At 41.9% G+C, this 12,665-nt stretch overlaps 1 protein-coding gene across 1 annotated transcript in view; it reads right to left on the bottom strand.

Moving 5' to 3' along the window:
- The window catches only part of zgc:171482 (zinc finger protein), a 196,593-nt gene that overhangs the window by 122,459 nt on the left and 61,469 nt on the right, over positions 1-12,665 (bottom strand). Inside the window, exon 3 of the mRNA XM_046354205.1 lies at positions 7,504-7,596. Coding sequence (XP_046210161.1) covers positions 7,504-7,596 — 93 coding nt within the window. The remainder of the gene's footprint in view (positions 1-7,503; positions 7,597-12,665) is intronic.

Here is a 12,665-nt window from a genome sequence, read left to right as displayed (position 1 = left end):
TCATAGACGACGATAGTCAGCTGTCCCTGATTGAGAACCATACCTGGCCAAAACAAAGAAATACAAAACATAGAAAAAGGAACATAGAATGCCCACCCAAATCACACCCTGACCAAACCAAAATAGAGACAGAAAAAGATCTCTACGGTCAGGGCGTGACACTTTGGCAATTTTCCTATTTTGTTGCATTACAACCTGTAATTTAAATAGATTTTTATTTGGATTTCATGTAATGGACATGCATAAAATAGTCCAAATTGGTGAAGTGAAGGAGAGGCGGACCAAAATGCAGCGTGGTTTCTATTCATGGTTCTTTAATAAAGACTCTACACATGAACAAACTAACAAAACAAGAAACATGAAAACCCAAAACAGCCCTATCTGTTGCAAACACAGAGACAGGAACAATCACCCACAAAACCCAACACCAAACAGGCTACCTAAATATGGTTCCCAATCAGAGACAATGACTAACACCTGCCTCTGATTGAGAACCATATCAGGCCAAACATGGAAATAGACAAACTAGACATGTAACATAAAATGCCCACTCAGATCACACCCTGACAAAACAAAACATAGAAACATACAAAGCAAACTATGGTCAGGGTGTGACAGTGTCACATAATCTGTCACATGATCTCAGTATATATACACTAGTTCAGTAAGCTGGGATTTACGGAAGAGTGGGCAGAAAAAAAGCCATTGCTTAAAATAAAAAAATAAGCAAACACATTTGGTGTTCACCAAAAGGCATGTGGGAGACTCCCCAAACATATGGAAGAAGGTGTTCTTGGTCAGATGAGACTAAAATGTAGCTTTTTGGCCATCAAGTAAAACACTATGTCTGGTGCAAACCCAAGACCTCTAATCACCCCGAGAACACCATTCCCACAGTGAAGCGTGGTGGTGGCAGACTCATGCTGTAAAGGACTGGGAAACTGGTCAGAATTGAAGGAATGATGGATGGCGCTAAATACAGGGAAATTCTTGAGGGAAATCTCTTTCAGTCTTCCAGAGATTTGTGATTAGGACAGAGGTTCACCTTCCAGCAGGACAAATACCCTAAGCATACTGCTAAAGCAATAATCGAGTGGTTTAAGGGGAAACATTTAAATGTCTTGGAATAGCCTAGTCAAATCCCAGACCTCAATCCAATTGAGAATCTGTCATATGACTTAAAGATTGCTGTACACCAGCGGAACCCATCCAACTTGAAGGAGCTGGAGCAGTGGCTAGATGTGAACACCGCAGCCAGAAAACCCCAGGGGCTAGATGTGCCAAGCCTATAGAGACATACCACAATAGACATGTAGCTGTAATTTCTGCAAAAGTTTTTTTTTGTCTTATTTCTTGTTTGTTTCACAAGAAAAAATATTTTGCATCTTCAAAGTGGTAGGCATGTTGTGTAAATCAAATGATACAAACCCTCCTAAAATACATTTTAATTCCTGGATGTAAGGCCACAAAATAGGAAAAATGCCAAGGGGGTGAACACTTTCGCAAGCCACTGTATGTGAGACGTGGTGGGGGTGAACGGATGATCTCCGTATGTGTAGTTTCCACTGTAAAGCATGGAGGAGGAGGTGTTATGGTGTGGGGGTACTTTGCTGTTGACACTGTCTGTGATTTATTTAGAATGCAAGGCACACTTAACCAGCATGGCTAACACAGCATTCTGCAGCGATACGGCATCCCATCTGGTTTGAGCGTAGAGGAACTATCCTTTGTTTTTCAACAGGACAATGACCCAACACACCTCCAGGCTGTGTATGGACTATTTTACCAAGAAGGAGAGTGGTGGATTGCTGCATCAGATGACCTGGCCTCCACAATCACCCAACCTCAAACTAATTGAAATGGTTTGGGGTGAGTCAGACTGCAGAGTGAAGGAAAAAAGCCAACAAGTGCTAAGCATATGTGGAAACTCCTTCAAGACTGTAGGAAAAGCATTCCAGGTGAAGCTGGTTGAGAGAATGCCATGCATGTGCAAAGCTGTCATCAAGACAAACAGAGAAAGTAGGTTGGAAATGTGCTCTCAGATGAAAGAGAAGATGTGGCTATTTGAAGAATCTCAAATATAAAATATATTTTGATTTGGTTAACACTTTTTTTGGTTACTACATGATTCCAAATGTGTTATTTCATAATGTTGATGTTTTCACTATTCACTACAATGTAGAAAATAGTAAAAATAAAGAATAATAATAATAATATATGCCATTTAGCAGACGCTTTTATCCAAAGCGACTTACAGTCATGTGCGCATACATTCTACGTATGGGTGGTCCCGGGGATCGAACCCACTACCCTGGCGTTACAAGTGCCATGCTCTACCAACTGAGCTACAGAAGGACCCTTTAATGAGTAGATGTTCTAAAACTTTTGACCGGAAGCGTATATTCTTTTGTCCCACAAAGATTTACGTGCTAAAATCGCCACTGATTCCCAGTCATGTGAAATCCATAGATTAGGCCCCAATGCATGTATTTCAATTGACGGATTTCCTTATGTGAACTCTAACTAACATCTTTGACATTTTTGCTTTTATATTTTTGTTCAGTGATTTGAGGGAGAAAAAGATGAGTGGCAATAACACTGCAGGGTTCTCCTCCTTTGCCTTTGACTCACTCACTCACTCACTCAGATGTACACCACTGGAGACCGAGAGAGGGAGAGAGAAAGAGATCGCTAAAAGAGGTGGGAAAGACATATGGAGGAAAACGGATTAAGTCTTCTCTTTCATGTGAGAGCACATTTCCAACCTACTTTCTCTGTTTGACACACACACACACACACACACACACACACACACACACACACACACACACACACACACACACACACACACACACACACACACACACACACACACACACACACACACACACACACACACACGAACCAAATACACACACACACTCGCCAGCAAGCTCTCTAAGTCTCACTGAAGTGTTTTTGACACCCTGGGTGGACTCCTCCTGCTCAGTATTGTTCAGTTTCTCCAAACTTTCTCCAAAGTTTCGAAGTTGCTCCAAAGTTAAGGTTTAAGGTAAGGTTTGGGATAAGGTCAAAATAAAACAATTGGTGGAAAAAGTACTCAATTGTCATACTTCAATAAATGTAAAGATATCTTAAATGAAAACCACCCAGTAAAATACTACTTGAGTAACAGTCTAACAGTACTAGGTTTTAAATAAACTTAAGTATCAGAAGTAAAAGTATAAATAATAAAAAATTCTGTATATTAAGCAAATCAGGCAGCACCATTGTCTTATTTCTAAAATGTACGGGTATCCAGGGGTACACTACAACACTCAGACATAATTTTCAAATTAAGTGTTTGTGTTTAGTGAGTCCACCAGATCAGAGGCAGTAGGATGACCAGGTATGTTCTCTTGATCAGTGTGTAAATTGGATAATTCCCTGTCCTGTTAAGCATTCGAAATGTAATGAGTACTTTTGGGTGTCAGGGAAAATGTATGAAATAAAAAGTACAATATTTTCTTTAGGAATGTAGTGGAGCAACAGTCAAAGTTGTCAAAAATATAAATAGTAAAAAAAGTAAAGTGCAGATAACCCCAAAAAACTACTTAAGTAGTACTTCAATGTATTTTAAATTAACTTAGTTACTTTACACCGCTGGCAACTTGTAATTAAACTGGATTGATTTTGATTTACTTCATCAATGACTGCTCTCCTTTTTATTCAACTGGAAAATCCTATTACACACATACTATAACACATTCTATTTTCACATACCCAAAATGCCTACTATTTTGAACACAAGCATGGGTATTCAGACACGGCTAGTGTGTGTGTGTGTGTGTGTGTTTGTTAGTTCTCTCTTCCCTTCAGGGATCTACAGGAGTAGGCTTCAGGAGGTGAAATACAACAAAAGCTGACAAATAGACAGTTTAGACTTCCCCTGGGTTTAAGGAAAGAAAAAGTGAGAAAGGAAAGGAAAAGAAAGACAGACAGAAAGAAAGAAAGAAGGACAGAAAGAAAGAAAGAAGGAATGAAACAAGGAAGGAAACAAGTCAAGACAGAAGGAAGGAAACAAGGAAAGACAGAAGGAAGGAAACAAGGAAAGACAGAAAGAAGGAACTAAAGAACGAAATAAAGAGGGAAGGAAATACAGTGGGGCAAAAAAAGTATTTAGTCAGCCACCAATTGTGCAAGTTCTCCCACTTAAAAAGATGAGAGAGGCCTGTAATTTTCATCATAGGTACACTTCAACTATGACAGACAAAATGAGAAACCAAAAATCCAGAAAAGCGACAATGAAAACGATCCAACATCGGATGAAGCAATTCTGAGGCTATTCAACTCCGACACCGAAGGAGATGACTTCAGTGGTTTCAGTGCACAGGAGGAGGCTTGATAGGCTACTGTTTTAATTTTTGTTACAAGCCGTGTTTCATTTAAAGGCTGTGTAAAGTTCATTTGTTTCAATATAAAAAAATATGTATTTTGTACATAAATAAGCCGCACATGTCTATAGGCACCTGCGGCTTATAGACATGTGCGGCTTATTTATGTACTAAATACATATTTTTTTATAATTCAGTGGGTGCGGTTTATATTCAGGTGCGCTTAATAGTCCAGCAATTACGGTAATCTAGTGCTGGTTGTGTGTGTATGACACCACTCGTGTGTGTGTGTGTGTGTGTGTGTGTGTGTGTGTGTGTGTGTGTGTGTGTGTGTGTGCGTGCGTGCGTGCGTGCGTGCGTGCGTGCGTGTGTGTGTGTGTGAGAACCAGCAATTACTTAAACCTAGCCATCCCCAAGTTACACAGTATCTTAGGGGAAAATGCTTTCAATTCTCCACTGCTAGAGACTGGACCATCCTTCAAAAAAACAGTGAAACTAAGCTCTTTTGTGTCCATTGGTACTTTAAAAAAAATAACTTTTGGAGAGTTTAACTTCTTCGAGATAGGGGGCGGGGCGCTCTTTTAATTTTTGGATAAAAAACGTTCCCGTTTTAAACAAGATATTTTGTCACGAAAAAATCCTTGACTATGCATGTAATTGACAGCTTTGGAAATAAAAAACTCTGACGTTTCCAAAACTGCAAAGATATTATCTGTGAGTTCCCCAGAACTAATGCTACAGGCGAAACCAAGATGAAGTTTCATACAGGAAATGCCCCAGATTCTGAAGGCGCTGTGTTCCAATGTCTCCTTATATGGCTGTGAATGCGCCAGGAATGAGCCTGCCCTTTGTGTTGTTTCTCCAAGGTGTCTGCAGCATTGTGACGTATTTGTAGGCATATCATTGGAAGATTGACCATAAGAGACTACATTTACCAGGTGTCCGCCCGGTGTCCTGTGTCAAAATTATTGCGTAATCTTTAGGTCCATGCGCCGTTCCATTTCTTCAGAAGAGAAAGTCAACTGCCACGATGGGATTTACCGTCAATAGATATGTGAAAAACACCTTGAGGATTGATTCTAAACATCGGTTTTCCATGTTTCTGTCGATATTATGGAGTTAATTTGGAAAAAAGTTTGCGTTTTAATGACTTAATTTTCGTTTTTTTTCTTACCCAAACGTGATGAAGAAAATGGAGCGATTTGTCAACACAAATAATATTTTTGTAAAAACTGAACATTTGCTATCTAACTGAGAGTCTCCTCATTGAAAACATCTGAAGTTCTTCAAAGGTAAATTATTTTATTTGAATGGTTTTCTGGCTTTTGTGAAAATGTTGCATGCTGAATGTCAGGCATAATCCTATGCTAGGCTATCAATACTGTTACACAAATGCTTGTTTTGCTATGGTTGAGAAGCATATTTTTGAAAATCTGAGATGACAGTGTTGTTAACAAAAGGCTAAGCTTCAGAGCAAATAGATTTATTTCATTTCATTTGCGATTTTCATGAATAGTTAACGTTGCATTATGCTAATGAGCTTTCGGATAGATTTACACAATCCTGGATACAGGTTTTTTTCGTAGCTAAACGTGACGCAGAAAACGGAGCGATTTGTCCTTAACAAATCATCTTTCAGGAAAAACTGAACATTTGCTATCTAACTGAGAGTCTCCTCATTGAAAACATCCGAAGTTCTTCAAAGGTAAATGATTTTATTTGCATGCTTTTCTGGTTTTTGTGAAAATGTTGCCTGTTGAATGCTAACGCTAACTGCTACGCTAGCTATCAACACTGTTAGACAAATGCTTGTTTTGCTATGGTTGAGAAGCATATTTTGAAAATCTGAGATGACAGTGTTGTTAACAAAAGGCTAAGCTTGAGAGCTAACATATTGATTTAATTTCATTTGCAATTTTCATGAATAGTTAACGTTGCATTATGGTAATGAGCTTGAGGCTGTAGTCACGATCCCGGAACCGGGATGGCTCGACGCAAGAAGTTAGCTGATAACTGCATGCATTTCCCCCTGCCTCTTAAATGCTGCATATTACTGAATGTATTACTGGCAAGATGTGTATATTTGACTGTAACGTATTTGTGTGTTATACATGCTACACTCGCTGTCTGACAGGTCATCATTATAAACCAGAATATTGTAGAAATGATGGTGTATCCCATCAGACCTGAGGATAGTCCGTAGCTGTGTGTGTGTGTGTGTGTGTGTGTGTGTGTGTGTGTGTGTGTGTGTGTGTGTGTGTGTGTGTGTGTGTGTGTGTGTGTGTGTGTGTGTGTGTGTGTGTGTGTGTGTGTGTGTGTGTGTGTGTGTGTGTGTGGTGCCCAGTGCCCCCCGGACTAGAGCACAGCTGCCAAACTCTCCGCCTGCCTACTGGAGGCCATGGCAGGGGAGGTCACTGCACAACCTCTGTATGTGTGTGTGTGTGTGTGTGTGTGTGTGTGTGTGTGTGTGTGTGTGTGTGTGTGTGTGTGTGTGTGTGTGTGTGTGTGTGTGTGTGTGTGTGTGTGTGTGTGTGTGTGTGTGTGTGTGTGTGTGTGTGTGTGTGTGTGTGTGTGTGAAACATACACGCAAGCACACACTCACACCTACACCTAGACACACACACACACACACACACACACACACACACACACACACACACACACACACACACACACACACACACACACACACACACACACACACACACACACACACACACACACAGACCCTCAGGGCTCTCTGACTTCCTGTAACTCTCTCTGGAGCCAGTATGAGAGCCTATAGCTTTACACAGACACCCTATCTACTTAGACTGCAACTCCTACAGTATACTGCTGGCCTTGAAAAGAGAAAACCCGTACCTGCACTGTGGACTAAATTATGCCAAAGGCACTACCTCCTGAGGAAATGTTCTAGCAAAATCCATTTAAGATAGAGGGGAAATGCTTAGGAGACTGTTATACAGTACTACTGAACTGTCTGATCTCAGAACTTACTAAATTAAGTCCATTCATCATTTAATGGTTTCATTAAAGACTGTTTCTGGGAGAGATCAGGAAGCCACAGAGTGAGGGCAACAGAACTGTGAGTGTATGATCCCGGTGTTTGTGTGTGTATATGTCAACATACCGGGTTGTCTGGTCTCAGTCTCTTGGACGGTGGGCCACCGTCTTCTGGGTGTAACATGTAAAAGAGACGGACCTTGTTGGCATGTTTTTTACTCTGAGAGAGAGAGAGAGAGAGAGAGAGAGAGAGAGAGAGATTTTATTGGCAAGTTTATTTACATTCACTGCAGTGATCAGTGCTCCAACAGATATTCCATCTCTTCTCAGATGCACAGTGGATAAATAATATGGCTTACTTCACTGCTCACAGCAACCAGTGATAAACAATGGTTTAACTTTAGGGCTAACCAATCAGAAACATTGTTGCCTCACAGCGAGCCAATGAAACACATCCACTTACCTCACAGCGGACAATCAAAAACACTGCATGACCCTGTCATAAGCTGGCTGGATCCCCAGGCTTACATCAAAGCCCAAAAATGTGTTTTTTTGTGTATGTGTGTGTGATCGTGTGCGTGTTATTACTCTTATATACCGTCAGTATAACTTTATGTGAAATGACAGTGGAATGAGAAAGCATACAGTCAAATGCATACCAAGCACATTGGTGTTCTTCAGTCTACACAGTAACACAAAAATGACGTGGCAGACTGATTTGATATGGCTAGAGAGAGAAGAGTGGCAATACGAGAGAGAGAGGAACAAATTGTTACAGTGTGGGAGGGAGAGAGTCGAGAAGAAGGAGGGGAAAAAAGAGGAAGGTGGTAGAGAGAGAGGAGGGAAGTGGTGAGGGAGGGAGACGACAGACCACGTTTTCACCCTGCACACCCTAACTGACAAACAAACAAACCAAAACAAAGGCAAAGTCTTCTCATGCTTTGTTGATTTAAAAAAAAGCCTTCGACTCAATTTGGCATGAGGGTCTGTAATACAAATTGATGGAAAGTGGTGTTGGGGGGAAAACATACAACATTATAAAATCCATGTACACAAACAACAAGTGTGAGGTTAAAATTGGCATAAAACGCACACGTTTCTTCCCACAGGGACGGGGGGTGAGACAGGGATGCAGCTTAAGCCACACCCTCTTCAACATATATATCAACGAATTGGCGAGGGCACTAGAACAGTCTACAGCACCCGGCAGACTGTCTACTGTTTGTCAAATGTCTACTGTCACCAACTAAGGAGGGCCTACAGCAGCACCTAGATCTTCTGCACAGATTCTGCCAGATCTAGGCCCTAACAGTAAATCTCAGTTAGACAAAAATAATTGTGTTCCAAAAAAGGTCCAGTCGCCAGAACCATAAACACAAATTCCATCTGGACACAGTTGGCCTAGAGCATACAAAAAAACATACATACCTTGGCCTAAATATCAGTGCCACAGGTAACTTCCACAAAGCTGTGAACGATCTGAGAGACAAGGAAAGAAGGGCCTTCTATCCCATCAAAGGAACATAAAATTTGACATACCAATTAGGATCTGGTTAAAAATACTTGAATCAGTTATAGAAGCCATTGTCCTTTATGGTTGTGAGGTCTGGGGTCCGCTCACCAAACAAGAATTCACAAAATCGGACAAACACCACATTGAGAATATACATGCAGAATTCTGCAAAAATATACTCAGCTTCCTGCCATCCAGGACCTCTATACCAGGCGGTGTCAGAGGAAGGCCCTAAAAAATGTAAAAGTATCCAGCCACCCTAGTCATAGACTGTTCTCTCTGCTACAGCATTGCAAGTGGTACCGGAGCGCAAAGTCTAGGTCCAAGAGGCTTCTACCCCCAAGCCATAAGACTCCTGAACATCTAATCAAATGGCTACCCAGACTATTTGCATTGCCCCCTCTTTTACACCGATGCTACTCTCTGTTGTTATCATCTATGCAGAGACACTTTAATAACTCTACCTACATGTACATATTACCTCAACTAACCGGTGCCCCTGCATATTGACTCTGTACCGGTACCCTCCTTTAATTACTTGTTACTTTTATTTCTTATTCTTATGCATATTTTTTAAAACTCCATTGTTGGTTAAGGGATCTTAATTAAGTAAGCATTTCACTGTAAGGTCTGTTGTATTCGGCGTATGTGACTAATTCAATTTGATTTGATTTGTACAACGTAAAACACCAAATATGCATGCAGAGCCGAATTAGGCCGATACCCGCTAATTATAAAATCCAGAAAATATACGCTAAAGTCTGCAACCACCTAAAAGTAAGCGATTCCCAAACCTTCCATAACAAATCCATCACCTACTGAGAGATTAACCTGGAGAAGAGCCCCCTAAGCAAGCTGGTCCTGGGGCTCTGTTCACAAACACAAACACACCCCACAGAGCCCCAGACAGCAACACATTTAGACCCAACCAAATAGTAAGAAAACAGAAAGATAATTACTTCTAGAATTAACAAAAAAAATGAGCAAAATAGAATGTTATTTGGCCCTAAACATAGAGTACACAGTGGCAGAATACCTGACCACTGTGACTGACCCCAACTTATGGAAAGCTTTGACTATGTACAGACTCAGTGAGCATAGCCTTGCTATTGAAAAAAGGCCGCCGTAGACAGACCTGCCTCTCAAGAGAAGACAGGCTATGTGCACACTGCCCACAAAATGAGGTTGAAACTGAGCTGCACTTCCTAACCTCCTGACAAATGTATGACCATATTAGAGACACATACTTCCCTCAGATTACACAGATCCACAAAGAATTTGAAAACAAACCTGATTTTGATAAACTTCCATATCTACTGGGTGAAATACCACAGTGTGCCATCACAGCAGCAAGATTTGTGACCTGTTGCCACAAGAAAAGGGCAACCAGTGAAGAACAAATATCCTTGTAAATACAACACATATTTATGTTTATTTATTTTCCCTTCTGTACTTTAACCATTTGCACATTGTGTATATATACATAATATGACATTTGTAATGTCTTTATTATTTTGGAACTGTTTACTGTTCATTTTTATTGTTTATTTCACTTTATATATTATCTACTTCACTTGCATTTCGCAATGTTAACATATGTTTCCCATGCCAATAAAGCCCCTTGAATTTAATTCAATTGAGACAGGAGGAGAGAGGGAAAAGAAGAGATGGAGAAACAATGATGTGGCAAAATGAAAAAGAGACACAGTGGTAGGAAGGTGAGAAAATGAGTGGGAGAGAAAGGGAGCAGTGCTAAGAAAGAAAATAATATAGTGAATGAGAGAGAGACTGATAAAGCAGGAGACTGGTAGAGAAGAGATGAATAGAGGAGCAAGAGAGTATGAGGTGTGTGCAGTAAGTGTGTGCAGTGAGTGTGTGTACAGTGAGTGTGTGTGCAGTGAGTGTGTGTACAGTGAGTGTGTGTACAGTGAGTGTGTGTGTGTGTGTGTGTGTGTGTGTGTGTGTGTGTGTGTGTGTGTGTGTGTGTGAGTGAGTGTGAGTGTGTGTACAGTGAGTGTGTGTACAGTGAGTGTGTGTACAGTGAGTGTGTGTACAGTGAGTGTGTGTGCAGTGAGTGTGTGTACAGTGAGTGCGTGTGCAGTGAGTGTGTTTGCAGTGAGTGTGTGTGTACAGTGAATGTGTGTACAGTGAGTGTGTGGACAGTGAGTGTGTGTGCAGTGAGTGTGTGCAGTGAGTGAGTGTGTGTGCAGTGAGTGTATGCAGTGAGTGTGTGTACAGTGAGTGTGTGTACAGTGAGTGAGTGTGCAGTGAGTGTGTCTGCAGTGAGTGTGTGTACAGTGAGTGCGTGTGCAGTGAGTGTGTTTGCAGTGAGTGTGTGTGTACAGTGAGTGTGTGTGCAGTGAGTGTGTGCAGTGAGTGAGTGTGTGTGCAGTGAGTGTATGCAGTGAGTGTGTGTACAGTGAGTGTGTGTACAGTGAGTGAGTGTGCAGTGAGTGTGTGTACAGTGAGTGTGTATGTACAGTGAGTGTGTATGGATAAGTGAGTGTGTGTACAGTGAGTGTGTGTACAGTGAGTGTGTGTGCAGTGAGTGTGTGTGTGTGTGCAGTGAGTGTGTGTGCAGTGAGTGTATGCAGTGAGTGTGTGTACAGTGAGTGTGTGTACAGTGAGTGTGTATGTACAGTGAGTGTGTGTACAGTGAGTGTGTGTACAGTGAGTGTGTGTGCAGTGAGTGTGTTTGTGTGTGCAGTGAGTGTGTGTGCAGTGAGTGTGTGTACAGTGAGTTTGTGTGCAGTGAGTGTGTGTACAGTGAGTGTGTGTGTGCAGTGAGTGTGTGTACAGCGAGTGTGTGCGCAGTGAGTGTGTGTGTACAGTGAGTGTGTGTGTGCAGTGAGTGTGTGTGCAGTGAGTGTGTGTACAGTGAGTGTGTGCGCAGTGAGTGTGTGTGTACAGTGAGTATGTGTACAGTGAGGGTGTGTGCAGTGAGTGTGTTTACAGTGAGTGGGTGTGCAGTGAGTGTGTGTGCAGTGAGTGTGTGTACAGCGAGTGTGTACAGTGAATGTGTGTGTACAGTGAGTGTGTGTGCAGTGAATGTGTGTACAGTGAGTGTGTGTGCAGTGAGTGTGTGTGCAGTGAGTGTGTGTGCAGTGAGTGTGTGTGCAGTGAGTGTGTGTACAGTGAGTGTGTGTACAGCGAGTGTGTGCAGTGAATGTGTGTACAGTGAGTGTGTGTGCAGTGAGTGTGTGTGCAGTGAGTGTGTGTGCAGTGAGTGTATGTACAGCGAGTGGATGTGCAGTGAGTGTGTGTGCAGTGAGTGTGTGTGTACAGCGAGTGTGTACAGTGAGTGTGTGTGCAGTGAGTGTGTGTGCAGTGAATGTGTGTACAGTGAGTGTGTGTGCAGTGAGTGTGTGTGCAGTGAGTGTGTGTGTACAACAAGTGTGTGTACAATGAGTGTGTGTACAGTGAGTGTGTGTGCAGTGGGTGTATGTACAGCGAGTGTGTGTACAGCGAGTGTGTGCAGTGAGTGTTTGTGCAGTGAGTGTGTGTACAGTGAGTGTGTGTGCAGTGAGTGTGTGTACAGCGAGTGTGTGTATAGTGAGTGTGTACAGTGACTGTGTGTGCAGTGAGTGTGTGTACAGTGAGTGTGTGTGCAGTGAGTGTGTGTGCAGTGAGTGTGTGTGCAGTGAGTGTGTGTGCAGTGAGTGTGTGTATAGCGAGTGTGTGTACAGCGAGTGTGTGTAAAGTGAGTGTGTGTTCAATGATCACGGAGAAGAAAAAGAGGGAGAGAAAGAGCAGAGAGTGGGAGGGAGAATGAGAAG

Source organism: Oncorhynchus gorbuscha, linkage group LG06, assembly GCF_021184085.1.
Source record: "Oncorhynchus gorbuscha isolate QuinsamMale2020 ecotype Even-year linkage group LG06, OgorEven_v1.0, whole genome shotgun sequence".
Lineage (NCBI taxonomy): Eukaryota > Metazoa > Chordata > Actinopteri > Salmoniformes > Salmonidae > Oncorhynchus > Oncorhynchus gorbuscha.
The sequence above is the reverse complement of the archived record's forward strand: the minus strand, read 5'-3'. Positions and strand labels throughout refer to the sequence as shown.